This window comes from Gopherus evgoodei, chromosome 4, assembly GCF_007399415.2.
Source record: "Gopherus evgoodei ecotype Sinaloan lineage chromosome 4, rGopEvg1_v1.p, whole genome shotgun sequence".
Classification (NCBI taxonomy): Eukaryota; Metazoa; Chordata; order Testudines; family Testudinidae; genus Gopherus; species Gopherus evgoodei.
In genome coordinates, this window is record NC_044325.1 from 45,692,255 (window position 1) to 45,718,905 (window position 26,651).

The 26,651-nt window shown below is 49.9% G+C and overlaps 1 protein-coding gene across 6 annotated transcripts in view; it reads left to right on the forward strand.

Annotated features, from left to right (window-relative positions):
• The window catches only part of LTBP2 (latent transforming growth factor beta binding protein 2), a 128,433-nt gene that overhangs the window by 60,543 nt on the left and 41,239 nt on the right, over positions 1-26,651 (forward strand). For all 6 annotated transcript variants that reach the window (XM_030559159.1, XM_030559163.1, XM_030559161.1 and 3 more), the window contains 2 exons: positions 1,453-1,555; positions 17,100-17,174. In XM_030559159.1, the coding sequence (XP_030415019.1) occupies positions 1,453-1,555; positions 17,100-17,174 (178 nt within the window). The remainder of the gene's footprint in view (positions 1-1,452; positions 1,556-17,099; positions 17,175-26,651) is intronic.

Genomic DNA, 26,651 nt, shown 5'->3' on the forward strand with positions numbered 1-26,651 from the left:
CCTGTGTTGCTCAGCCCTGACACCTCTCACATACAGTCTCCTTTGAATAGGTGCCCTACTTCTAGAAACATTTACAACAAGACTGTCTGATTACTGGGTAGGAAACATAGGAAAGTTCCCCTCAATCTCACACAGTAAGTGAAAGTCTGATTTTCATGGCCTGTTGCCTTCCTGTGCATCTTGGTCAGAGCTAGGGAAGCAAATGCCCCTGGGGAGTTGTCTAGCCCTTCCCCTGCACTGACTGCATTTTATTATTTTGCTTTTCCCCATTGGAGATTTCTGGCCCCCAGTCTAACACCTGCGAATTCCCAGGGGCGAGCTCTGAGTGAGACCTATAGTCTGATGGACCAGGACTCTTCCTTCTCCCCCAGCACCATGAATACAGCCCTTGCTCTCAATCTATTCCTGGTACCTTTCCCGTCATTTGCACTTTTCCATCCAAAACATTTTTAGCTGGATTTAATTCTCAGCGATTTCCTAAAGCAAAAATAAATGAGATCAGGCCCCAAACATTTGACATGTGAATGCAGGACTGGAAAAGCCCCATTCAGCTGTGTGAAGATGGAGAGCTCTCTAAACCCGATCTCGGTCCCAGGGGGCTCTTCCTCCGAGCGGCCAAGTTAAAAGAGGCCCCATTAGAGATATGATGGTGCTCTCCTGGGACCATCAATCTGCAGAGGGGGGCTCTGCAGTAGGAAGAGGGGCCGCGCTTGCTGGGAACATGCCTTGTTTAACTGGAGCTGTAGCCGAGCAGCCTGGGTGACGGCGAGGAGCCCAGGCAGGAAGTATTTGTCTCTTCTGTCTGTGTCTGAAGCAGAGGTTATTGGAATGTGAGCACTGGGCATGTGGCCATGTGTCAGATGGATGGGGGCCAGATTTGGCCTGTGGGCTGCGACATCTCAACTCTAGCGAGGAAGCTTGTAATCCAGAAGGGGAAAGAGACTCATTAAGCAAACAAAAGCATCTTACCACAAGCTCCGCATGTGGGCTGGAGCTGTGCACCCATCTCACTGGGTAATCCCCGGGTGGCTCAGAGCAGGCACTGGCCTTATCCTGGGCCTTGCTTGGTGATCATCTCTGGGTTATGCTCTGCTCTGTCTAGCATCCCAGCCCCTCCAAGGGGGCAGTCATAGAGAGGCTCTTGTTTTTCTGTCTGCTAGACTGTTTACTGTCTTAAACTGTGTCCCTGGTCCTGCTCTGGCCCTGCAGGGAGCTTTGCTGTGATGGCTGTGTTAGTGTCTAGCAAGAGGCAGTCATCCTCTGTGCTGGCTCTGCTCCCCTCCTCTGCAGTGAGCCATGACTTTATTCCTCCTCCTTGCCCCTCTCATTCTACACCACCTCCCATGCTGCCCTCCCTTGGATACTCTTGCCCTGGAAGGATGGAGGGGCTGTGAATGGTGCCTGGCATAGTCCCACTCTGAGAATCCTGATGCCTCCTCTTCTCCGTTGCAGTGTGCTAACCCACTGGAAGGCCTGGCCAAGTTTGAGGATTGCTGTGGCAGTGTGGGGCTCTTCTGGGGGGTGAATCGGTGCATCCCATGCCCCCCGAGACCAGGTAAGTGCTGCTCCAAGGGAAACTTTAATGGGGACAGTCCATGGCTTCTCAGTACCAGAGCTGAGCTTTCTCCACATACACTACAGAAAGCAAGGGGATCCAAAGAGAACAGAGGGCTGCTCCAATCAGCTGAGGAAGCACAAGGCCCCTCTCATTTCAGGCCTTTTGGAATGTAGATGTCCTTTGCTGAAAGCCTCTGGGAAGGAGGGCATGTCTAACGCGGTGTCTTGGGTGATGCTTGCCCTTTCCAGCCTCAGCCCACGCGCTGGGAGGAGCGGTTTGGTTTGGGTGCTGACTTGAAGCCCAGCACTTTCCCCACAAACCGCCTCTGTAAAAGTTCAATGCAGCCAGTGGCTCGCTCTATGCCAGATACATTAGGAGGGAGAAACAGGAAAACAACGGCCGAGGTTTTAGGAGGTGCAGCCCTAGATTAGCCAAGGAGGCTGCAGACTCAGCTGATAGAGTTACGGGCCTGCTCTAGGCCCAGCGTGGGCTTGGCAGGGGCTCTGGAAATAACACTACATCAAACAATTGGCAGGAGTGTGCTTGGAGTCCGTTCCAGGGACACAAGAATCCAGCTCAGGTTTTTTTGGTCCCAAGAGCTGAGCAGACTGATCCAGCACAGTTATAGAGGAATCCTCAGCCATTAGGCTAGGACCTTGGGCCCTTACTGTGGGGCTCATTCCTTGGGGTGCTGTGGTTTCTGGAAGGGTCCCCCAGCCAGGGGAGGGCGAGGGAGTTTCCTATGGACTGGATGACTCCTGCACTGTTCAGGACTGCTGCCCTCTCTCTGTGGGAACACGGAGTTACCAGCAGGTAGTGTTGGCAGCTTGGCAAGATGGGCTTAGTTTTGTGCCCCCATGCTGCTTGTGGGATGGTGGATGGGGCTTGGGGCTTGCTGCCCGCCCCCATCCTCAGTGGAACAGGGCCTGGGGCTTGCCTCTCCCCTTTTGTCATGATGGGGCCCAGTGCTCCAGGACAGGGGCCGGTGTCATCCCCCCCTGCTTGGCAAATACAGGGCCACTAAGATGGTCCTAGCACTCCCTGAGTGGAGGTCAGGTTTCAATCCCATAGTGGGGTGAGCGCATGAAGCTGGCGTGCAGTCTGGGGAGGGGATTACTGCATTGGAAAGGAGAGTCTCATGTGACCAAATAGCTGCTGCCAGTAACCACTCAAACCTGTGCGCAGCCAGCCAGGTCTGCCCCTGCCTCCCAGGCTCCTTCCATCCCAGCCGTGGTTAAGCAGCTAGAGAGCTTGCCAGGGGAGATTGTCCGGGGCTGCTGAGGTCTCTGCAGCCCTCTCCACCTATTCCCTGCCTGAGCCTTGCTGGATGGCAGGGACACCCTCTCTCCAGGCTCAGTGCAGTGCGATGCCAGCATTAGAGTCACAAGCGCTAAGTCCCTGCTCTTAGCATATCGTGCGTCAGGCTGCAGCTCTCCCCACAGACCTAGCGTGGCTTTACGAGAGCGGGGAGCCGGTGCCCTAGGATTCCTTATTAGGATTAGATCAGCCTCTGTTCAGAGCCCCCATAAGAGACACAGGACAAGCTTCATTCCCCCTATCATGGTGATCTCGCAAAAGGCAGCGTGCTGGCCCCAGAGGCACCGTCAGCCTTATGGACAGAGAAAGGAATGGAAGCCTGGTGATGGAGCTAGCCAGGCCAGTGTGGTGTGAGTGCTCCTGAGTGCCGTGGAACTGAGGTCAGAGAGGGTGTGCCGAGAGGGGGTGGGCTTATTGGCAGGGCTGAAGCCAGACTAGAATGGCCCTGGGGTACCTAGTGTGGGGAGCTGGGAGAAGAGGATGTTCTCTAGTATTTGGTGAGAAAGGTGTGGGTTAGTCCTTTGAGTGAAGGGAGTTCTGTCCTGTACCAGCTGCTCTGTGGAGTGCAGTAGGCACAGTGCTGCTGAGCTCACACCTGCTTGCCTCAGCCAGCCTCACCTCATCTGTCCATGCTCGGCACTGTAGTATCAGAGCACGACCTCCTCTCTACTCCTTCCCCCTCCCCCCACCATGGGGACTAACAGAAATAGACCCCTGAGAGCTAGACAACGGGAGTAAAGGGGAAGAACTACATGGAACAGGATTGTTGGCACCTTCAGGCAGTGCCTTGAGTCAAGCCCACCTCCTGCTTGTGTGCATTTACTTAGTAATTTAGATCTTTCTGTCTTCCCTGTGCCACCTGTTGCTGGGATGACCTTTGTGTGAGATGCTTGACTGGTTTCTCCTCAGTCACGAGCTATGCTAGCTGGAGCCGTGTTCCCTGAAACGTGGACTAGGGCCTCAGCATCTTGGCACCAATGTTAAACTGAGGTGCTCTGAGCTGCTGTGACTCCCTTGCCCTGTGGGACTCTGCTGTGACCCTGCTTCTTGCTGCCTGTTTCTCTCTGCTGGCCCCAGTCTGCTCCAAGGGATGAGCATGAGCATGTGCGCTATGCGAAGGATCACATGGTTGATGGGTTCTGTACAAACAAGGAAATGTACCATAAAGGCATTCTACTCACACATTCCCCCTTCTTCCCCCCCGTATTTGGTTTCTAGCGGTGCACTGACCTTTAGCTCCATAACTGCTGTCTTCACACCTTCTCATCCCCATGTTCTTTGTGCACATCCTCCATTTCCCCTTTCTCTCCGCTCCCTTTATTGAGAGCAGGGCTGCACATGGCATCTTCATTAGGCTACTGATGGCTGTAAGAACTTCCCACCTCCCTGCTCCTCGCCAGGCGCTGGGTATCCCATACCAGGGAATTCTATAAGCGTGCGGCCCAACAGCTGTTGTCCCCTCCCCCCATGTTAGACCCCTGGATCTCAGAGAACTGCAAGGACTAGGGGGGACACAAATCCCATAGATTTTCACGGGAACTTCATGGCTGGATAGGGTGCTGCCTTTCAACTGTGCATGGCAGGTGGATGTCAGTGAGAGAATCCCAGGTTACTAATGTGTTTTGAGTTTATCACTCAGGAGTGCCCCTGATCTCTGCGTGGGAAGTCTTGGCCATCAGTGGCAGCAGGGACCAGACAGACATCCCATAGGAAGCAGGCTTCACCTCTGCAAACACGAAATCTCCACCTGTGCTCTTAGCAGATAGCTGGGGAGGGCGCTACCCTGTTATAAATAACCATGAACTCCCAGTGGCTTCCAATTCCATGGCTTGCCAGAGTGTGTCCCTGCAGCAGCTGGGGTTCTGGGGAGTGTGATACTGGTTCAGATGGCTGTTTTTCTGTTGATTGAGCTCAGACAGATGCATGCCTGTTTGGCTTTCATCAGATTAATTCCATGTGGACGTGAAAGTCAACAGCAAAGAATGCATCCCCCATCTTTTTCCTTCCCATGCCACCAGGAGATCCCGGCCTCAGTCCCTGGCTTTGGCCTATAGTCTCCCCTTGTGTACATTGGCAGAAATTCAGGTTAGCTGGAGTGGCCCAGAGCTTCCATTTTTCTCTCTCATTCTGTGCAAGTCTCTATCTCTGTTGAATCCATCCTTGCTTTACTGCTCCTTAAATGGCCCTACATGGTGGAGATCACATGGCGTGAGAACAGCCAGACAGCTGCCACGTGCTGGGGCTGGTGCAGGAGGAAGGCTGCAGTGCTTTGAATGAGGACAGTACCACTGAATTGCTGATGTACTTTTCCCTGGTATTGCTCTCAGCATCTGATGCCAGAGCTCAGACAGAAATGAGTTGGGCACAGATTCCTCTTCCACATTCTCATCTCTCTCCTGGAGGCACCAAGTGCCGGAACCTCTCTTCACCCACAGCTTTGCTCCATACCTCCTCTCCTCAGGGCTCTCAGCATCTATGAATGCTCCTTTCTCCACCCAAGGTGCTGGTATAGAGAGGCCTTCAACCTGATGCTTGGGGTGTATTGCTCTGCATTGTGCCCACCAGCAGAGACTCCACATCCCATGTTCAGAGCCCAGCTGTTTCTTTCAGACTCAGACCTGGGCCCTGCATATTGTTCATATTGTTGGGCTGTAACTTATTGACCTGGTCAGCCACACGCACAGCAGTGGTGCATCGTGCTCACATACAGCTTTCCTCTGGCACTGGAGATTTCCAAGAAAGCTCTCCTCTGTGCCCTCCTGTCCTGGGGAGCTGTGCACCAGGACCCAGTCTCGACAGCTCTTGGAATTTCAAGCATTCCAGCAACCAGAGACGGAAATGGCAGAAATTAGCTCAGTGTAAACACTTACAAATGTACTGCAGGGCAGCCAGGCAAGAGCTAGACAAATGAAGAACTTGTTTGGATTGACTTGCTGCCTGAGACACTGGATTATTAGTTGAGTCTGGAGACAGACGGACGTCTCTGCTGACTTGCCGCTTTTATATTAGGTACACATTAGTGTGTGGGAAACATCAGAGAATCGGATGGAACCAAGGCCGACAGCTCTCTGAACTCTCCTACCACGCCCGTCCTGCCATGATCAGGCCCAGCTGCTGTTCTTCATTCACCTAGCACCAGCAGCGGTATAGGCACTTCATATGCCTGTGACAATGCAGCTATGGTGGGACCCAACTGAGAGTGTCAATTCAGGACCAATTGCTTAAACAGGGCAGTTACAGCCCAAGGCTGGGGTTTTTCCACCTCTAAGGCAAACCAAACCAGCCAAAGAGGACTTCGGTTTCACCCCCCTGGCTAATACAAGTCACACAAGCAACTTCCTTAGACACTCCAGTTTCCCAGTATCACGACCAGTGCCACTCGTCCTGGGGATGAATGGTTATGAAAACCAACACCCCAATAAAAGAAAATGGTTCTCTCGATCCCAAAGAATCAAGCCCAGACCCAGGTCAAAATACACATCAGATCTTACCACAAATCATGCTGTTGCCAGTCCTTTAGAATCTAAAATCTAAAGGTTTATTTATGAAAGGAAAAAGATAGAAATGAGAGCTAGACTTGGCTAAATGGAATCAATTACATGCAGTAATGGCAAAGTTCTTAGTTCAGGCTTGTAGCAGTGATGGAATAAACTGCAGGTTTAAATCAAGTCTCTGGAGAACATTCCCTGCTGGGATGGGTCATCAGTCCTTTGTGCACAGCTTCCGTTTGTAGAAAAGTCTCTCCAGAGGTAAGAAGCAGGATTGAAGACAAGATGGAGATGAGGCATTAGCCTGATATAGGCTTTTCCAGGTGTAAGAACCTCTTTGTTCTTACTGTGGAAAATTACAGCAAAATGGAGTCTGGAGTCGCATGGGCAAGTTCCTGCGTACTTTGCTGAGTTACAAAGCATATTTGTCTTCTCTCAATGGGTCAGTTGTGTAGCTGATGGTTCTTAATGGGCCATCAAGCAGGCTAGGCAGAGCTAACACCAACTTGTCTGGGATGTTTCCCAGAAACACAGCACAAATTTGAAATACAGACAGTATAGAGCCAATACTTATAACTTCAACTACAAACTTATACATACATATGGACACCATAATCATAACCAGCAACCTATAACCTTGTTTTTAACACTTTATATGACCCCCTTTACATAAGATTTGGTGCCACTATAGGACCTTGGTTGCAAACCATGCTCTATATGGTCCCAGTTTATATCAATAACGTCACAGTGCCACATCTATGTCCAGTGGAGGCTGGGGCTGGGATGTGCCCAGGTGGCATTTTACTCCAAGCAGTGTATCAGCCTCACAGCTTTCATTTGCATGTGTGATTTTCAGTTGCCTGGTTTTTCCACACTCTGGTGGGTGGTGGGGGACACGGATTTCCAGGCCTCCTGAAAGAGGTGTGTTTGAGAAGGGACCTGGAAGAGGAGGGCTGAGGTGTGGAAGAGTGCACAGAGAGTGGCTTTTGCCCGCGTTAAGTTGGTGGTAAGACATCCAGGAAGAGATGTTGGAGACAGGCTGAGACATGGGATTGGGTCGGGAGGATATGTCAGGAGGGGTGAGGTAGATCTGTGGGTCACTGGTGTACTGAGGGTAATTAAAGCTGTGTGAGTGGATGAGATGATCCAGAAAGGGTTTGAAGGGATCAGAGGATGGGGCCAAATGTGGACCCCAGTGGGAGCCACTTGCAGAGTGGAAGGCAGGAAGGAGGATCCCCTGGAACAGATGCTGAAGGAATGACCAGAGTGGGTAGAGAGAACTGAGGCACAAAAGCCAAGGGAGGGCAAGACTGCAGGAAAGAGGATGTGTGATTGGCAGTGTCAGAAGTCCTTTGTGCAGAGCTTCCGTTTGTAGCAAAGTCAGTGGCAGTGTCAGAAGTCGCTGAGAGGCTGAGGGGGAGGATGTTAGAGCGGAGGCCCTGGGATTTGGCTGGGAAAAGGTCAACGCCTGTGGGGAAAGCAGTATCAGAGGAGTGTGGAGGTTGAAAGCCAGGCTGATGTTTGTGTTGTGTTGGAGAAGAAACTGAGTTACAGGGATGTAGACAGTGTCCTGGCATGAGGTCAAGAGGCCTGCGACAGGACGTGGAGTGTTAGGACCATTCACAGCAATGCAGTGTTATTTCTGCTGACTCACCAGCCTAGCTGAGTCCTGGTTAGCTTCCAGCTTGGGGTTGGAGTGCCTCTGTGAGGCACGAGGGCCAGGGAGTGCAAAGGGGAGAAAGCGAGGCAAAGGAGATGTCTTTAGCTGAGGTTTATGTCTTACTCTTAAGTTACCAACAGAGGCAAACCCCAGGCAGGGCATGAGTTTGGTCACTAACCTACTGTGGCCTCAGTGCAGTGTCCCTTGCACACCACTGAAACCGTGGGATAAAGGAGAACAGAAATTGAGAGATTTTCCCTGCAGCTAAAGTGTGTGTTACACCATATGACACAGCAAAAACTAACACAGAGGCCAGTTCCCCAAAGCGCTCAGTGATAGAAATCCCAAGAGAACAGAAAATAAAGTCCCAAAAGCTTCTCCAAGCAGATGGACCCCTCCTCAACACACACCTCTTTTTCCAGTGCACTGTATTTCCTATGGGTTTTGCCTCCCAGGGCCATTCTCAGTCTGGCAGAAACCCTGTCCTAATGCCCTTAGTGCTGCCTTTTTCAGGCATTGTCCCCACCAGCAGAGGCTCAGAGCACTGCTTCGCTTTTTCTAGGATGGGGCCACAGAATGGGAAGCTTAGCAAGATAGAAACAGCACCCATCCCTTTTCCGCAGAACCTGGTGAGCTCTGTGGGAGCATCCCTGCGAGGATAGAGAGCTGCTGGATTTGTCCAGGTGTTGTGTACTGTCTTTTGCACTGACTAAACAGCTGGGAGAAACCACTTTCCTTCTGCCCCTCCCAAACAAGCTTTCAAGAGTTTCTGGCTGGAGCAGTAAACTAGTAAAGCAGCCCCTTTCAGACTCTGCCCCTTCTCTTCTCCCACAGGATAGCCGGGGGTCAGCCTAGCAATGGGCCCAGATCGGGCAGTCCTGTAAACTCCCTGCCCAGTAGGGTTCACTCCTGCTGCTCTCCGCCCTCCTCCAACATGGGTGGAGGTTTTAACTTCATTAAGATACCGTTCTTTGAAGGCCATCATTTTATTTCAGAGGGGTAGCCGTGTTAGCCTGGATCTGTAAAAAGTGACAGAGTTCTGTGGCACCTTATAGACTATAAGGTGCCACAGGACTCTGTCACTTTTTATCATTTTATTTGTATTTCTCCCACATTTTTCAAGGTTTTGTCCTAGAGAAGAATCGGAATGTACTGGAAAGTTGGAGCCTGTAGTATCTGGCTTGGCATCTGCAATGTTCCCCACACGGACCTCCCACCGTGTTAGGCATAGCTGGCAAATGGCTGGCTGCTCCGCCTGTTGGAGCCACAGTCATTAGCTATATGGAATGGTATTGCAAGCCACATGCCATTCTCCCTGATGCACCCTTAGGCATTGTAAAAGCAATTGGAACCCTCTTGGAAATCAAACCCTGGCTGGCCTCACCACAGTCAGATCGGGGATGATGCAGAGGAAAGAGATTTAAAAGATTTGATGAAGCCTCCAGGAGGACCTAGTTCTACTGGAGTGGCACAGTCTGCCATGGACTCTGGTCTCACCGTGGCAATGCACGTGGGCATGGCTGGAAATGGGAAGGAGCTGAGGCTTACACACGATTACACTTTCATAGTGCTTCTTGGCCAGAGAGATCCCAACAGGCTTGAGACACATTCTTGATTTGCTGTCTGGAGGTCTCCCTTTGCCCATCACTCAGTTGTGGCTGAGTGGGCTGCAGCAGCTGGTTCACAGTGCACAGCAACACAAAACAGCGCATTAAATGCAGAAGAATCTTGTATCCAGTTGGAACAGCTAGTAAGGTAGAATGGAGTTACCCCAGCTGAAAATTACCCCAGCCACCAAGGCTAACAATCCAAGGTAGGATCTTAGCTGACTGCATGTGGGCAATATCCTGGTTTCACAACTTACCTCAATGACAGCACCTCCAGCAACACAGCGCCCCTCGCTCGGGCCTTGGGGAATGTTGTGACTCACGGGGAAACTATCTGTCACAGATCATCTGAAGGCAACATATCTGGACAGCAGGACTCTTTAGCCCAACGCCCTTTGGGGAGCTTTAGGGACCCCTGTTCTCAACTCTCCCAGAGTCCCTTGGGCCTTGCCATTGTCCACTGGCTCCAAGAAATGCACTCATTCCCTCACCCTGTACCTAGCAGTCTGCCTGCTCCTAGGGATGCAGTCGCTTGTGTGCTTTTCCTCTGGAGCCCATTGCTAAGGCTAAGCTGTCTGCTTTTCTGTTGGCAGTGGCTTCAGCAGCTGGGTCAGAGCTTTCTCCTCTTGGGGAGCAGGTCTTTTCTGCTGTGTGTTAAATCAGGCTGAGGTTTTAGTGGCATGCCTGGAGCCTTTGCTCAGTCCAAGGAGGATTTTGCAGTCTGTTTTTGATTAACCACGCACACTCCAGCCTGCTTCTCCCTGGCTGGCTCCATCCCTGGGATGTTTACTAAGGGCCTGTTGACTAAAACCAATGCTACAGATAGGGTCTCTTGGAGGCAGAACTCTGGGCTCCCACTAGCCATCGACTGCCTGCCACGCTGATGCCATCCCTAGCTTTTTTGGGCCCGTGCTGCACATTCTCATTGCACAGCCTTGGTTCCTTGCCTGTCTGTGCTCTAGCTAATGTCCCTCTGAGAGTTATACTCTCCTCCTGTTGGATCCTGCTTCCTTTTCTCTCAGGAGGCCTCCTGTTTGCTGCACCCTTGGTTCACTGTATGCTGACTGTTCTACCTGGCTCAGCTCTATCACTTCATAATCAGCAATGCCTCATTAACCCCTCTTCTCCCCCCACCCCCCGGCTCTCCCTGCCCCTACAGAGCTTCCTAACAATCTCTCTTAAATACCCCCCACCCCACCTCATCCAGTACCTGCACCAAATCAGTGTGTCCAGCCATTCATCGCTCTCAGTCTCTTTTGGCTTCTGTAAACCCTTGGGACTAACTCATTCCCCTTCCACGCACAGCTGCCATCGCTGTCTTGGAAGGTGCCTAGAGCACTCGAGAAGAGATGTAACCTAAAAATGCATTCACTGAAGTGTGCAGAGACCTGGCCAGGGTTCTCACAAGGCAATGGTGCTTCCATCCAGTGCAGTATCTCCAGAAGGGCTGGCATTAAGTGGCTTTGTGTCCTGAACGTGGCCAAGGAATCCAGCGTATTTTTGATTCATTGCCAGTCTGACCTTCTCCATCCTGCCTGGGGCAGTATTGCCCATGTGCTGTGTCAGTACCCCAGGGGCAGTGTGGTATAATGTATCTGGCACTAACCTGATGTACAGGGTGGCAGGAGCCCAGGGCCACACACAGCAGAGGGGGCAGGGAAAGCCGGGGGCCTGTGCTAGATTCTCCTCTCCTGAGATGTTTGTAATTGGGTGGCAGATGAGAGAAAATAGCATCTTGAGTCTTTCTGGCTGCTTAAAGGTCAACTTGGACTGAAAATCCCCTGTGACTGATCTTCTTGCCGCTGGTTTCCTTTTTCAGCTGACAAGCTTGACTATTTTAACAGCCGAGGAGGTAAGCACCTGTGTGAGCCCTGGGAATCCAAGGCTCTCCGTGGAGCATGCTCGCTTCCCTCTGTCTCAGGCTGTGAGCTAATGGCACCTGGCCTCCCAATGAGATCATTGAGAAAGCACGTACCCCTTTGCCCATGTGGAAGGCAGGCCTCGCTTGGGATGCTGCTGCATTTGCAGATGTGACAGAGACTAGGCTTGCTCAGAGTCATGAGCCTGGTTGACAGTGGGGTGGCGAAAGGCTCTTTGGAAAGGGCCATTCTCTGTCCTGTCTAGGAGGAGTCCTGTTGCACAGCCATCTGGAGAGCACTTGCCCCTTAAATACAGAGCCTGCTGCCTGCAGAACCGGCAGAGAGGCAGGGCTCGGCAGGCACAGAATTTTAATCTCGAGCCAGACCTCAGTGCCTTCAAACAAGCCTGCAATCTCCCTGCCCACGGGTGCTGCTCAGCTGCTGCCTCTGTCTCCAGTCTAAGATATGTCTACACTACAGGCACTGTAGTGGCATAGCTGCAGCACTGCCATATAGACGCTTCCTGCATCGATGGAACGGGTTCTTCTGTCAGTGTAGACAATCCACCTTCCTGAGCAGCGGTAACTAGGTTGAAGGAAGACTGCTTCTGTCTACACCGGGGGGCTTGGTAGCTTAACTTCCGTGCTCAGAGGTGTGAATTTTTCACAGCGCTGAGCACCATAGCTACATCAGTGTAAATTGTAAGCATAGACTGGGGCTAAACCTCATTCTAACCTTCTGGAAAAGAAGCAGACACAGAGGAGCCCAGGACCTTCTGGTAGCCTTTGCTGACCCTAGCACTGCCTCTGTTCAATCTGAGTACCGGATCTATTTTCTTCCACTCACTACCCGCTATTAAATTCCAGAACACTAACTTACCAGGCCTGTCTCCCATTGCCAAGAGCTAGGAGGTTAGGAGAGGATGGTTAAGTTCAGATGCAGTTCTCCTTTACTTTGCTGGCTTTCCAGGTTGGCCTTTCGTTGATTTCCTTGTCTTGGTTCTAGTTTGGTGACCTCATATTTCAAGGAAGGAAATGATCCTCTGCTTGTGTAACCAAGTCCAAGCTGGCAGTTAGTTGACATCCTCCTGCAGCCATAGGGTCTCATTGCTTTGCAACCATATCCTGGCAGAAAGAGAGCAGCCTCCATACCCAATATTTCAGACATCGTGTCTTGGTTCCTCTTGGTGCAGAGAGATCTGCTCATGTTACACTATAGTTGCTCTTTCAATGAACTTAGATTACTTTGCAAAATTAATCTGTTCATCTACAGTATGACCATTAACTCAGAGAGTGTTAGGTAGGGCCCAGGATGATCTTCTGCCCAAGCCCTGAATAACACTTGCTGTTGTGCTATTTTTTTACCCATGGTAGGGTCCTTTTATGGCCATTTTCACAGTCCAATGTCTTGTAGGTTGTCTCAGATTTGTCCCTTATTTATTCTTGGCATCCGCAATGTGCTAGGTGCATCCCAGGCCCTATAGACAGACACATTCCCTGCCACAAAGAACTTGCAGACCTGATACTACAAGGAAGAGCTACAAGTGCTAGATGGGGGAATAGGAAGCTGGGCGGATGAGAGGTGTCAGGATACAGCCATATGGTTACTTAGTTGTTACGCACACATTTTGTTCCAAAACATATATTCCACAATATGTGGGGAAAAAATTCCTCACCCCACAAAAATCTCTTTCCAGGACAAAGTGCCCCTTTAACCACTTCCCACCCCAGTCTGGCTCCCTCCCCAGCTCCTCCCACTCCCTGAAGTTCACTTTCATTCACTCCAAAACACGGTGCCTGAATTGGGCCTCTTTGGAATTTATTGGCTGCATTGTACTCGCCTATAAAAAGTTTGAGAAATTTAATTATGTAGGTTATGGACCATTTTTAAACCCACAAAACTATTTTAAGACACTACTTAAAATTCTGTGTAATGAGAGTGAGTGAGTCAGGAAATCGTGCAGCCAGAGCAGAGAGCTCCTTGTAAAAAGGGGGAAAAGGTAATAAATGTCCCCATAGCTGTTATTTCAGCATCTCTTCGGGGCCTATGTCATTCCTTCCATTTCCTTTGTCACGTGCAACTGGACAGTCCAAGCAGGGGACTCAAGACATCACAGAGGTGGAGAGACGACTGATTGCAGGTGTTGTAACTGTGCTGCTTTGCTGGCACTTGTCAATGGCAGAAGCAACCAGCTGGAAAATGTGGCAATTCATCTGCCCAGCCAGGCCATCATCCAGGTACTCTCTGCCTGGTCTGGATGCTCTTTGCCATTTTTCTGCCCTGAGAATCTTCAGACTTGTAGCGCAGGCAGGTTGGGGGCACCTTCTCAGGTCTGAGTTGCAGGCTCCTTAACTACAGTTGTTGTATCTAGGAACTGCCTGTTAATTGTGCTACCCATTTGCTTGGGGGCACTGAGGCTGTTTTCAAGGTAAATTTCCCGATAAGGAGCAAGAGGCATATGCATGAAAATAGAAATGTGTGGGGAACCCTAAGCCTGATGGCCTGTCCGCCCTCCTGTTTCCATTTAGGCCATATACTTACATGTTGAATCACTGGCTCCAAGGTATGATTCATTGGGGGTGAACGATGGTGGGACTGTAGCTTACACACCCGCACTTGAGACCTCTGAGATCCAATAGTAACTTATTTCACAAGGAAAAAAACATCTGTTTGTCAGTGGGAGGTTGGCCAGCCTGTTTGTGTCCAGGACGGATGGAGTAATCCCTCATCGTGCGGTATGAAATTCACACTGGGTGCACGAGTGCATCTACTGCTCCTATACTTTAAAAGGTCAGCTTTGTATGGAGACCAACTCTGCAGGAGATGGCACATATAGGGCTGAGCCTGCTGCATGAATGCTCCTAGGGGTGAAATGGGTTCTTTGCATGTCTCCTGAGTCTGACTGTTCTAAGCTCCTCACTAATTTCTGGCATGGTATGTGTCGTGCCTCTCTTTACATTTCTTACTCTGCAAGGTCCAGGGAAGACACTAGAATCAGAAACTGAATCAGAGAGGGAGAGTAAGGTTTGCAAGGTCACACAGTGAGTCAGGGACACAGCTGGGAACACAAGTGGACTCCTGATGCCCAGTCCCCACTGCTCTACCCAGTAGATGACAAGGCTTCCCAGTGTGTAGGGACCTTTCTTCTGCTGACCCTAACTCCCAGTGGCATGATGGGAGAATGATCATTGAGTTGTATGCACTCTGTTAATTCTCTTAGCCAGTCTAATCTCTGACTTGCAGATTTCACTCACCTATGGTTGCCCAACATGAGTGACATTGTTGACATATTTTACTGGGAGGTGTTGTCAACAGGCCCAGGTTCATAGCTCTGGTTTATGCCCCCTCTAGATGAGCCTGGCATGTTCGACTCTTCATGCAGGATCCTGTGCCTCTCTGAAGGTGTTAGGGGAGCAGCAGGAGTTAGAGCCTTGCATGTGACATTAGTGATAACCAGGTCCTGCTTCAGGGAAGAGATGATGATGGGGATGTTTGTTTGTGGGTGACGACACTGCTCCAGAGAGGTAACTGTGTGAAGAGATTGGGCTCTTCCCTTTGGGACTCAGCATCAAACTACCCTTCATGCTCCCCACAAAGGGGATCTCAAAGCACCAGCACATGCCTGCGAGTTGGAGCCAATATGCATCCAGGTACCCTTACAGTTGCTTGGGTTTGGAAACCAATTGATAGAAGTCTGGGGGATAGCCAGATAGGCTGAGACCAAGGTCACAGAAGGTACCCAGACACCATGGAGGTAGGTAGGGGCTGCTTCAGACCACTCAAAACTCATGTCACACTGGGGGCGTAGGTCAGAACTAAGGCTGTTTGGTTGTTGTAGTAAGAAAAGGGCAACGTCTTTATGTTAAGATTTCTTTTGAAAAGGAAAGGCATGGCCCGGAACATGTGAATTACTGTTAAAGGTGTTTGTCATGGGGACAGTATGAGAAATGTCAACTGACTGCCCTTTATTTTACAATAAAACTTGTTTAAACCCTTCTGATAATAATTTAAAACCACGTAAAAATCCATCCAGACTCCAGCATGCTGCACATAGCCCCTGGTTTGGGAAAGTTCCGGGAGGAACTTCTCAGCAGGTTTCTGCTGGATTCTCAGTAGACCATCTGGGGTGACGCAGACCAGGGAAATATTTTTAAAAGCACCTAAGTCCCATTTTCAAAAGGCAGTTTGCATTGAGGAACCTATGTTTCATTGAAAGTCAATGGGATTTGGACTCCTAAGCCACTTGGGCACTTTTGAAAATGTTACCTGTGGGCTTGTTGTGAAATCCCCTTCAAAGCCATGGCTGTTGTCACATTCAGCCTTACTCCTAACCCTGCCCATGGCCTGCAGGTGTTAAAGGTGAATTGTTTAAGCACTCAGCATGGCTGGCAGTTAGAGGACAAACCTCTGAAGGGATCAACTAACACTTGGAAACGCTACATGGTGAAGTGGGGTCTCTGAAACAGCTACTCTTGGGCCATTTCCATTCTCCATCCCGCTCCCCATCCTGCCCCAGGAGGCCGGCTGTGGTGGGTTAGTGTGGTACAACCCAACTTGATCCTGTGTGGTATGTTTTATGAATTCTTTGGGCTAGGCTTTCAGAAGTGTGCAGTATCCATTTAGGCCAAAAATAAGTCACCAGATCTTTAAAAGAGCCCAGTATGTTGGGTGTTGAATTCTTTGGGAAATCTAACCACAAATCTCACAATAGGAGGTGCTGAGAAGTTCTGAAAAATGTCCTTTTTTAGGCACCTAAATGGAAGCTGAGCTCTTATGAAAATCTGACCCTAATTGTGAGTGCTGAGCAGTGGGCAGTCCAGCCATGAGGTCTCTTGAAAATCTGTCCTGTTCTGTCTGATGTATTTCTGATGCATTGATCAACATGAGCTGCAGGTACCTTTAATATAGACTGTGTAGCCTAGACTGCTTTTTAGATTTAACATCAAGCACTATACCATCAATGACAGAAAATAAGGGCATCTGGCCACCATTCTATAGGCCCTTCACTTGCAGAACTGCTTTTGAAGTCATTGGCAGTACATGCTCAGAGCGCTGGCAGGATCCAGTCCATCGTATAGTGAATAAATTGAAACAGCTGGTTGCAAAGCCAGTAATGGTGAGGGAGTGAAAAATAAAGTAGTAAGCAAGGGATAGAAACATCTGAGAGGGAGATTTGAAAAAGGGTGGAGTTGATGGTGCAGGAGGCAGTTCCAGATGGCAGCAGCTGCAGAGGAGAAGGCTCTCATGCCAGCAGCAGAGAGACTGAGTGTAGGGATGGAGAGAAAGCCAATGGAGTAGCAGAGGGTGTGGAAGAGGGGGCTCTGAGGTGTGTCAGGAGTGTCTCCTGCTCCACTGTGGGACCACTGCTGAGCAATTCAGCAGCATGTGTGAGCTGAGTTCCTGGTGCGCATAGCTAGTGGTGTGGAGGTAGTGACAGGGGACTTATTGACAGAGGAGTTGGCAGAAAAAGAAAAGGCAGGGTCAGGAGTACACGAAGCTCACGGGCTGGTGAGCGTAAAGGAGAGACTGGAGTCAAGGAGAGAGAAAGAGAAGATAGAATTGTGGAGTTTACCCCTGGTCCCTAAGCTTCCAAACTGTTTGTCCCCCTAGCTCATCCAGTGATTGAAAACAGACAGGTGGAGTGTCCCCAGGGATACAAGAGGCTGAATCGGAGCCACTGTCAAGGTAAGGATGCCACTTTGATCCCTTTACTCTTCCTGATAAGGAGTCTGAGAATAATCATTCCTGTGTATAAAATGGGTTCACTTCCAGCCCTGGGACCGGCCTACTGGGAATGTTACAGTTAAAGAACCCTGCGCCTTAAAGTGTGAAAGTAACTTGCTACATGCCACTAACTGTATAGAAAAATTGCATGTCCCTGACACCTCAGGCTGTTTTAGAGCAATACCAATCAAATTCCCCAGATAACAGCCTTATCTCTGACCCACAAGATTCTCCCAGCATGTGCATGCACTAGTGATGTGCATCTCTACGTTCAGCATGTAGTTAGCGGTGTTAAAAACAAATGATCTGTATATTTCCTGTAGTCTGAAGCAACTTTAACTGCAGTTACTAGTGATTTTGTGTGTGTGTGTGTGGTGGGGGGAGAGTTTGTTTGGGTTTTTCGAGAGGAGTGAGTTGGCTTGAAAATCTGTCTGCACTAAGTACATAAACTTTATACTCTGCCAGGCTCCTCAGAGTCTGCCTTGCTCCAGGGTGGGGCCTGTCTATGCACCTTTCAACCCCAAAGTGTCCTCTGCCCCACATCGGGGAGTGCTGTGTCTGGGCCATTCAACCCAGGGGTCCCCTCTGCTCCCATCAAGGAGTATCTTATGTGGGCCATTCACCCTGGAGTTTCCTCTGCCGCACTTTGAGGGGTGTCTGTGTGGGGGCCAATCACCCCAGGAGTCCACTCTGCCCCACACAGGGCTGGGGGTGGGGACAGGGGGATGCCTGTATCTGTCCCATTCATCTGCCCCATCTGAGGAGGGTGGCTTTTCCCCTGTTCCTCACTGGGGAATATCTGACATTTTTCCAGCCGTACAGTCCATGTTTTCCATGCAGTGATTGGGAGCTGGAATTTCTTGGTCACATTGTCATGATTCCTGATAAGCCATGAGGTGTTCCTTAGAGGATGCTCTCTGGGCCTGCCTGGGCAAGCTCATGGCATGCAGTCCAGTGACTTATCTCCTCTAGCAGGGACTTTCCATCTCACTGAGTTAAGTAATGAGTCACCTGAGAGCTTCTCAACGTTGTCCTAGAGGAGAATGATCACCAGAACAGTGGTCTTGATTCCTTGTGACAATCAGTGTAGGGCTGGTGTCAGGGCTCTGTGCTGACCCCCTGTGTGGCTCCTAGCATGGGGATGTGTTGGGAGAGAGAGAGATGTGGCCATGTGTGCTCTGCCTCCCCATGGACCTTTCTGAGTCTGGCAGGAGACGCACTGTCCTGCAGATGCCTTGGTGTCTTGAGGTGCTATACACTTACATTCTCATGTCCTTGCTGTGGCCATGGGACGTGTGTCTGGGAGCCCAGTGCTAATTCAGGACCTGAATTCAAAGGCAAAGAGAGCAATCTTGCTAATAGAACGTTGGAGAAGGATCTCATGAGTGACATGGGGTCCTTCCCAGCAGAGATGGAAGAGGAAGTGGGATGATGAATGAGAGCTGCTGGATGTTCTCCAGGCCTTTGTTTATAGGATGGAGCCTAGCTGAGAGGCAGCCAACAGGCTGAGAGATCTACTGAGCTTTGGGTTTTATTAAAGCATCGATGAGAGATGGCAACAGGGCCCAAGCAGGAGTTGAGGGGGCCTCAGGGAGCCCTCCTGCCCCTGCTCTGTATGGCTGGCAAGGAGGCCAGCATGGGTTACTCCTGTGTCCCCACTGCAGAGAAGCAAACTGCCCGGCTCCATTTGCAAGGATGCCTCCTTGCCTCTGCTTACTAAATACCAGAGAACAGCCTTGCAGCATCAGCACTGTTACAGAGGCCAGATAGAGAGTGGCTGGAAGTTCAAGCACCAATTGGTTTGAACTCCAGCAATCCAGCTGATCCCAGGAAATGCTGTCCCTCTGGAAGTGAGTTTGGCTGTGCAGCACAAATCCTCCAGAGCTAATAGCTGGGAGCAGCAGCATCTCCAGTGGATTTGCTGATTGCCACTAATTAATGACAACCCAGGGGCCTCAGCTCCACTTCTGTTAATGAGAACAGCACAGGTATTGGAGAGGCCACCTCCTGATGCTCCCGGCACCTAGCCAGTCAGCAACAGGGACAGTGTCACCCAGCTGCTAAGCACAGGGCAGAGATTGTCATGGAAACTGGTGTCTGGTGCTGGGTAGGGGAAGAAGATGGGGATCCCTCCCCGAGCTGGGCTGCATCCTGCGGCTGCTAACTGGAAATGCACAGGGGGACTGGGCAACATGTAATCACTAGGACCTGGAAACCCCAAGCAGTGCCAAACCCAGGACTTTTCTTCAGGACAATGTGTGTGACATATAGGGTGACCAGACAGCATGGATGAAAAATTGTGTGTTTGTGTGGGGGGGTAATAGGGTCCTATCTAAGACAGAGCCCCTAGTATTGGGACATCTGGTCTCCCTAGTGACATGCATGAGTCATGGAACATAGCATCTCCAACTCGGGTCTGGTTTCCTCTTCAGACACTGACCGTGTCGGCCCCTCGGTAGACTCACTATGGCCTTTGTACTATGTGCTCCCCTTTCCCTGTGCACCTGAGATTGTTACTGAGACACACCAACAGGCATAAGAACCAGCTATGTGCAGAATGGAAGAAATGGCTGGACTACTCGTGATTCTGGGTTTGTGGGCTCCCCTTCCCTCAAGGCACTGTGTTATGGGTCCAGCCACACCCCTGACTGGGAGTGGGCAAGGATGGGTAGTGTATAGCTGGCAATGCTGCTTCCATGTCACTTGGGGATTCCTATACGGTGGGAGTCCTCAGCTGCTCACTTCGGGCAGCTTTACTGCACTGACAGAAACACGAGGGGGCTGGCAGGGGATGGAATCTAGCCCTCTGGTTTAAATTAGATGCACAAAGCTCAGTCCCGACTGCCAGTAAGAACATAAGAACAGACCAAAGATCCATCTCGCCCAGTATCCTGGCTGCTGACAGTGGCCAATGCCACGTGCCCCAGAGGGAATGAACAGAACAGGTGATCATCCAGTGATTCATCCCCTGTTGCCCATTCCCAGCCTCTGGCAAACAGAGGCAGGGGACACCATCCCTGCCCATCCTGGCTAATTGCCATTGACAGACCTATCCTCCATGAATTTTTCTAGTTCTTTTAAAAACCATGTTATAATCTTAGCCGTCACAACATCCTCTGGCAAGGAATTCCACAGGCTGACTGTGCGTTGTGTGAAGAAATACTTTCTTTTGTTGGTTTTGAATCTGCTGCCTATTAATTTCATTTGGTGACCCCTAGTTCTTGTGTTATAAGAAGGAATAAATAATACTTATTAACTTTGTCCACACCAGTCAAGATTTTATAGACCTCTGTCACATCCCCCCTTAGTCATTGCTTTTCCAAACTGAAAAAGTCCCAGACTTGTTAATCTCTCCTCATATGGAAGCCTTTCTATACCCCTAATCATTTTTGTTGCCTTTTTCTGAACCTTTTCCAATTCCAATATATCTTTTTTGAGATGAGACAACCACATCTGCATGCAGTATTCAAGATGTAGTCATATCATGGCTTTATATAGTTTCAATATGATATTTTCTGTCTTATTCTCTATCCCTTTCTTAATGATTCCCAGCATTCTGTTTGCTTTTTTGACTGCTGTTGCACATTGAGTGGATGTTTTCAAAGAACTATCTACAATGATCTCTTTCTTGAGCGGTCACAGCTAATTTACACCCTATCATTTTACCTGTATAATTGGGGTTATGTTTTTCAACATGCATGCTTTGCATTTATCAACACTGAATTTCATCTGCCATTTTGTTGCCTAGTCACACAGTTTTCTGAGATCCTTTTGTAGCTCTTCTCAGTCTGGTTTAGCCTGAACTAACTTGAGTAATTTTCTATCATCTGCAAATTTTGCCATCTCACTGTTCAGCCCTTTTTCCAGATCATTTATGAATATGTAACTTGTGCTGCTTGTTACTATAATCCCTTTGCTCATTCAGACTCCAGACAAGTCAGATCCATTCAGTGCCTCAGGATGACAAGTTAGATGAGTGCTGCTGTCGTATGACAGAGATGAGCCCTGTAGCCTTTGTAAGGGATAAATACACTAAGCCTCTGCCCTGGATGGGGTTTGCACAATGTTTGGGGTTTGGTCCCCACTGCATCAAGCATCTGCCCTGGACAGAGATCTCCAGCTTGCATGGAGTCTGGGCCTCTGGTTCTACATATCATGAATCTCTGTTCCTGACTCAGTAACAGGGTGCTACATAGCATGGCTCTATCCCTGCCATCTCTCTCGCCAGCAGAGGGACAGGAGTGGCAGAGGGAGGATGGGCACAGTGGGCCAGGTGCCTGGCATTATGCACAGGTTTTCCATCATCCTGGGATGGGAAGTCCTTTCTGATCACGTGAGGACAGAGGAGTAGGAAATGTCTCTTGGGTTGGACTTCTCCTGTCCCCTGGCATGCTTGGTTGTTCCTCTCTGTTCTGGTTTCCATTCTGAGGACCCTAGCTTTCCATTGGAAGAAGGCCTGCTGTGCTTTGCAAGCTGCTGTGGTGAGGTATTCACCAGTAGAGGGCTCGGTTTGGCACTTCCACCTATCTAGCCAGGGTGGTTTGTGATCTGTAGGATTTTCTCCAGGGATTTGACTGTGTCACTGTGGTATCTAGCCCTGGGAAAGCTACTCCTCATCTCCATCCTTTCCTGGAATGAAGGATCCAGGGCGCTGATTAAGATGCATGCACCAGACGGGCACGTCCGTGCCTTGTATCTCCAGTCACAAAAGCTGCATGAGCTGCCAGTTACCCCCTGTGAAATGTCCCACGTCCCTGGCCCATGACGCCTCCTCCATGAATATGGCTGAACAGGGACACCTGGGGAAGTTTCCCATTTAGAAATTATTATACCTGGCAAAGATGGGGAGGCAAACTGCTGCTGCAGACAGGTCCATTCGGGTACCATTGCTGGAGCCTAGGTTTATTCCATTTCACTATAATGCTCAATGCAGCTAATCCTGGGCTCTGCTTCAGTGTGCCATGCTCTAAGGGTGAAAAGCACCAGCTGGCATCTTCTGCACCATGAAGAAGATGCTGGGTCTGTCTGAAGCCTGCAGTGGGGACTCTCTGCAGCAGGGGAATCTTCTCTTGCCTGCTGTGAACCATGTGACAAGCTGGGAGGTTACTCAGTTATTACGTCCCTATTGGATGGGAACTGTGAGAAGCTGTGGGAACAGCAAGGAAATGATGCTTGTCTGTCCTGCCGCACAGGTGGTGGTGATAACAAGTACTTACCCAGCATTCCTGAGAGCTTCCAGCCCCCTGTCAGTATCTTATGGATGGCCCAGAGGGGAGAGGGAATTTGCTTAAGGTCACACACTGCATCAGTGGCAGAGCCATGGCTTGTACTTGGGAGCTGCTAGCTCTCCCGCGTGTATCCCCAGAACCAGCTACACCAGTGACAAGCTGGAGACATGCCTTCCACTCCTCCGACTGATGCAGGGCTGTCAGTGCAAGGGCAGGTTCCCCCAGTCCTTGCTGTGCACCCTGACGCTGCATCCTTTGCAGACAGTGCCCCAGTCTGGCCATGCAGGGCATTTGATTGAAAGGAAGGAGACTTGCTCATAAGTCAAGTCCCGCCAAATCTCAGTCTGAGAGCTTTAAAAATGACTTTGCCAGGATAGCCTTGTGAGATGCAACATCTGGTGTCCACGAGGATCCCAGAGTAGAGCAATCATTCCAGCCATCTATGCAGCTGAACCTAACAGACTGTGGGACAAAATCGGAGGGCCCAAACAATCTCCATCCGAGGATATTAAAGGAACTGGCGTGTGAAATTGCGAGCCCGTTAGCGAGAATTTTTACGCAATCGATAAACTCGGGGGTTGTGCCGTACGACTGGAGAATTGCTAACGTAGTTCCTATTTTTAAGAAAGGGAATAAAAGTGATCCGGGTAATTATAGGCCTGTTAGCTTGACGTCTATAGTATCAAGGTCTTGGAAAAAATTTTAGGGGAGAAAGTAGTTAAGGACATAGAGGTCAATGGTAATTGGGACGAATTGCAACATGGATTTACTAAAGGTAGATCGTGCCAAACCAATCTGATCTCCTTCTTTGAGAAGATGACGGATTACTTAGATAAAGGAAATGCGGTAGATCTAATTTACCTCGATTTCAGTAAGGCGTTTGACACGGTTCCACATGGGGAACTGTTAGTTAAATTGGAAAAGATGGGGATGAATATGAAAGTTGTAAGGTGGATAAGGAACTGGTTAAAGGGGAGACTCCAGCGGGTCATATTGAAGGGTGAACTGTCAGGCTGGAAGGAGGTTACTAGTGGAGTCCCTCCAGGATCGGTTTTGGGACCGATCTTATTTAACCTTTTTATTACTGACCTTGGCACAAAGAGCAGGAATGTGCTAATAAAGTTTGCGGATGACACAAAGCTGGGGGGTATTGCTAACACGGAGAAGGACAGGGGATACTATTCAGAAAGATCTGGACCACCTTGTAAACTGGAGTAATAGTAATAGGATGAAATACAATAGTGAAAAGTGCAAGGTCATGCACTTAGGGATTAATAATAAGAATTTTAGATATACGCTGGCGACGCATCAGTTGGAAGGGACAGAGGAGGAGAAGGACCTTGGGGTATTGGTTGATAGCAGGATGACTATGAGCCGCCAATGTGATACGGCTGTTAAAAAAGCAAATGTGATTTTAGGATGCATCAGGTGAGGTATTTCCAGCAAGGATAAGGAGGTGTTAGTACCGTTATATAAGGCGCTGGTGAGACCCCATCTGGAATATTGTGTGCAGTTCTGGTGTCCCATGTTCAAGAAGGATGAATTCAAACTGGAACAGGTCCAGAGACGGGTTACTAGGATGATCCGAGGAATGGAAAACCTACCTTATGAAAGGAGACTCAAAGAGCTTGGCTTGTTTAGCCTGGCCAAAAGAAGGCTGCGGGGGGATATGCTTGCTCTATATAAATATATCAGGGGGGTTAACGTTAGGGAGGGAGAGGAATTATTTAAATTTAGTACTAATGTAGGCACGAGGACAAATGGGTACAAACTGGATATTAGGAAGTTTAGACTTGAAATTAGACGAAGGTTTCTAACCATTAGGGGAGTGAAGTTCTGGAACAGCCTTCCGAGGGAAGTAGTGGGGGCAAAAGACTTATCTGGCTTTAAGACTAAGCTTGATAAGTATATGGAGGGGATGTTATGATAGGATAGTTTAATTTGGGCAATCGTTCTTGGATTATCACCAGATAAGTCTGCTCAATGGTCTGCGGGGAGATGTTGGATGGGATGGGAACTGAGTTACTGCGGAGAATTCCTTCTTGGGTGCTTGCTGGTGAGTCTTGCCCACATGCTCAGGGTTTAGCTGATCGCCATATTTGGGGTCGGGAAGGAATTTTCCTCCAGGGCGGATTGGCAGGGGCCCTGGAGGTTTTTCACCTTCCCCTGCAGCGTGGGGCATGGGTCACTTGCTGGTGGATTCTCTGCAGCCTGAGGTCTTCAAACCAATTTTGAGGATTTCAATAACTCAGTCCTGGGTTAGGGGTTGTTATAAAAGTGGACGGGTAGGGTTCTGTGGCCTGCCTTGTGCAGGAGGTCAGACTAGATGATCATATTGGTCCCTTCTGACCTACGAGTCTATGAGTCTATGAGCAGATGTGGAATTACAGTCATCACAAAGGTTCCTGTGAAGCAGTTTGCAATACAAGTGTCCTACAGGATGCTGGACTAGCTGAGACCAGTGTGCTAATGCTGTACAGCAAAGGTGCAATATGGGACTTGAGGGACTTAGAGGCCTGACCCAATAGAACAAGTAAGATGCCAGACTAACAGTATCAGTTGCCTAATCTGATAGAGCAGGAAGGAGGGCCAGTAACTTTCCCAGTCATTCCTTTCCATTAGCTCATTTTGGAGATTTTGGCTAAAGAACAATTGAATCTGAAGGCAGCTTCAGGGAGGAACAAAGGGGACGTAGCCAGGGCAGGAGGCAGGGAGCAGACTGCAGGTGAACTTGGCTAGGAGACAGGCAAGGCAGGACTCTGGGACAGAGGGGAGGAGGTTTTCGAAAAGTCTGGAATCTCCTGGCACATTATTGTACCCACCTGGAGCTCAGCCAGCAAAGGCAGGCTCCCAAATTCCTCCCTAACCCATGGCATGCTGTACAGCTTCCACATCTGGATAGCTCATGGTGACTGGACCCAGCTGGATGAATCTGGAGCATCAGCAGCAGGGAAGGAGAGAGGTGAGGCTAATGAAACATTCTGGGTTGACTGTTTACTCTTGACACCCCTTTTGCAGGTTAACACGGCCCATGGGACAAGGTGTACTTAACCCTGCCTCGGTGTGGGAGGGGGACTAGATTGCCTGCGCTGGTCCCTGCCAGCCAGGTCAGGCCCCTAGAGAGAGCATCAGCTTGAGAGAGCAGCACTTTGTGGAGTTAGGTGACCTTGCGATACAGGACATTGCCACTGTCCCCTACCAACAACTTAGCTGGGCATCAGTGTCAGCAATGGCAGGTATAAGCCCCTCAGGGCCTGGAGCTGACTGTCCCAGGCTCCATCCCGGACTGTGACTGTAGAAAGAGCCATGCCAGAGTGAGATTGTTTCATACTATTTTGGAAATCGAACAATTGGAAATCTCAGAAGGCACAATCCATACAGTCTGTGCCTTGAGGGGCCCTGCCAGGCCCTGGCTTCGCACTGATGTGGGGTCCCCTCCCCTAAAAACCTAGTGTATGTTGATGGGAAAGTATGAGAGAGAGCCCCGCAGGATTCTACTGGGCCTGGAGTGGAATCCTGTGCCCAGGGACTGAGGGGACAGTCTCAGCTGACAGCATCCAGGAGGGGATGTAGTGTGTCAGGAATTTCTGGAGGGAGCCAGGTAGTACAACAGTTCCCTGCCCTCACCCCTTCCGTCTGAGGCTCCTGAAGGCTGAGCACATTGGACCCATTATCAGTTGGACAGAAATGTTAGGTGAGAACATGGGAAGCCAAATGCTACCTGCAAAATTCCCTCCTCTGTCTAGCTACAGAGAGAGACTCCCCAGATCTCCCATGCTGCTAGATATCTGGGTCTTTGCTAATTCTCATTTTCTCCCAGTGTGGGAGTCAGCAAGTCTCCAGCCAGGGCACTCTAGGCAGACACTGATCTCAGTCACTCTGGGCTCCTGGTGCAACCCACCCCCAGCAGCTCCTCACGCTAGACCTTCCCCAGCCTGTATGTGGGGAAACCCCATGGGAATTTACTCTGGTGACTCCTGCTGTCACCTCTCAACTGGTTCAGTGCTGGAGAGACCAGCTGTGTTGCGGGAAGGTAAAGACTTCTGCTGTTTGCTGGTTGCATAGAGGTCAGTATCAGCCCATGGGGTGGGGGGCTGGGAAGAGCCTCAGAGACGAGATGCTGCTTGTGGGGCTGTTGGACATGGTTTGATTTGTCAATTTGCTGTTCAGTTTGCTGTTCCCTGCCCTTCTCTTCGCTTATACCAACCGG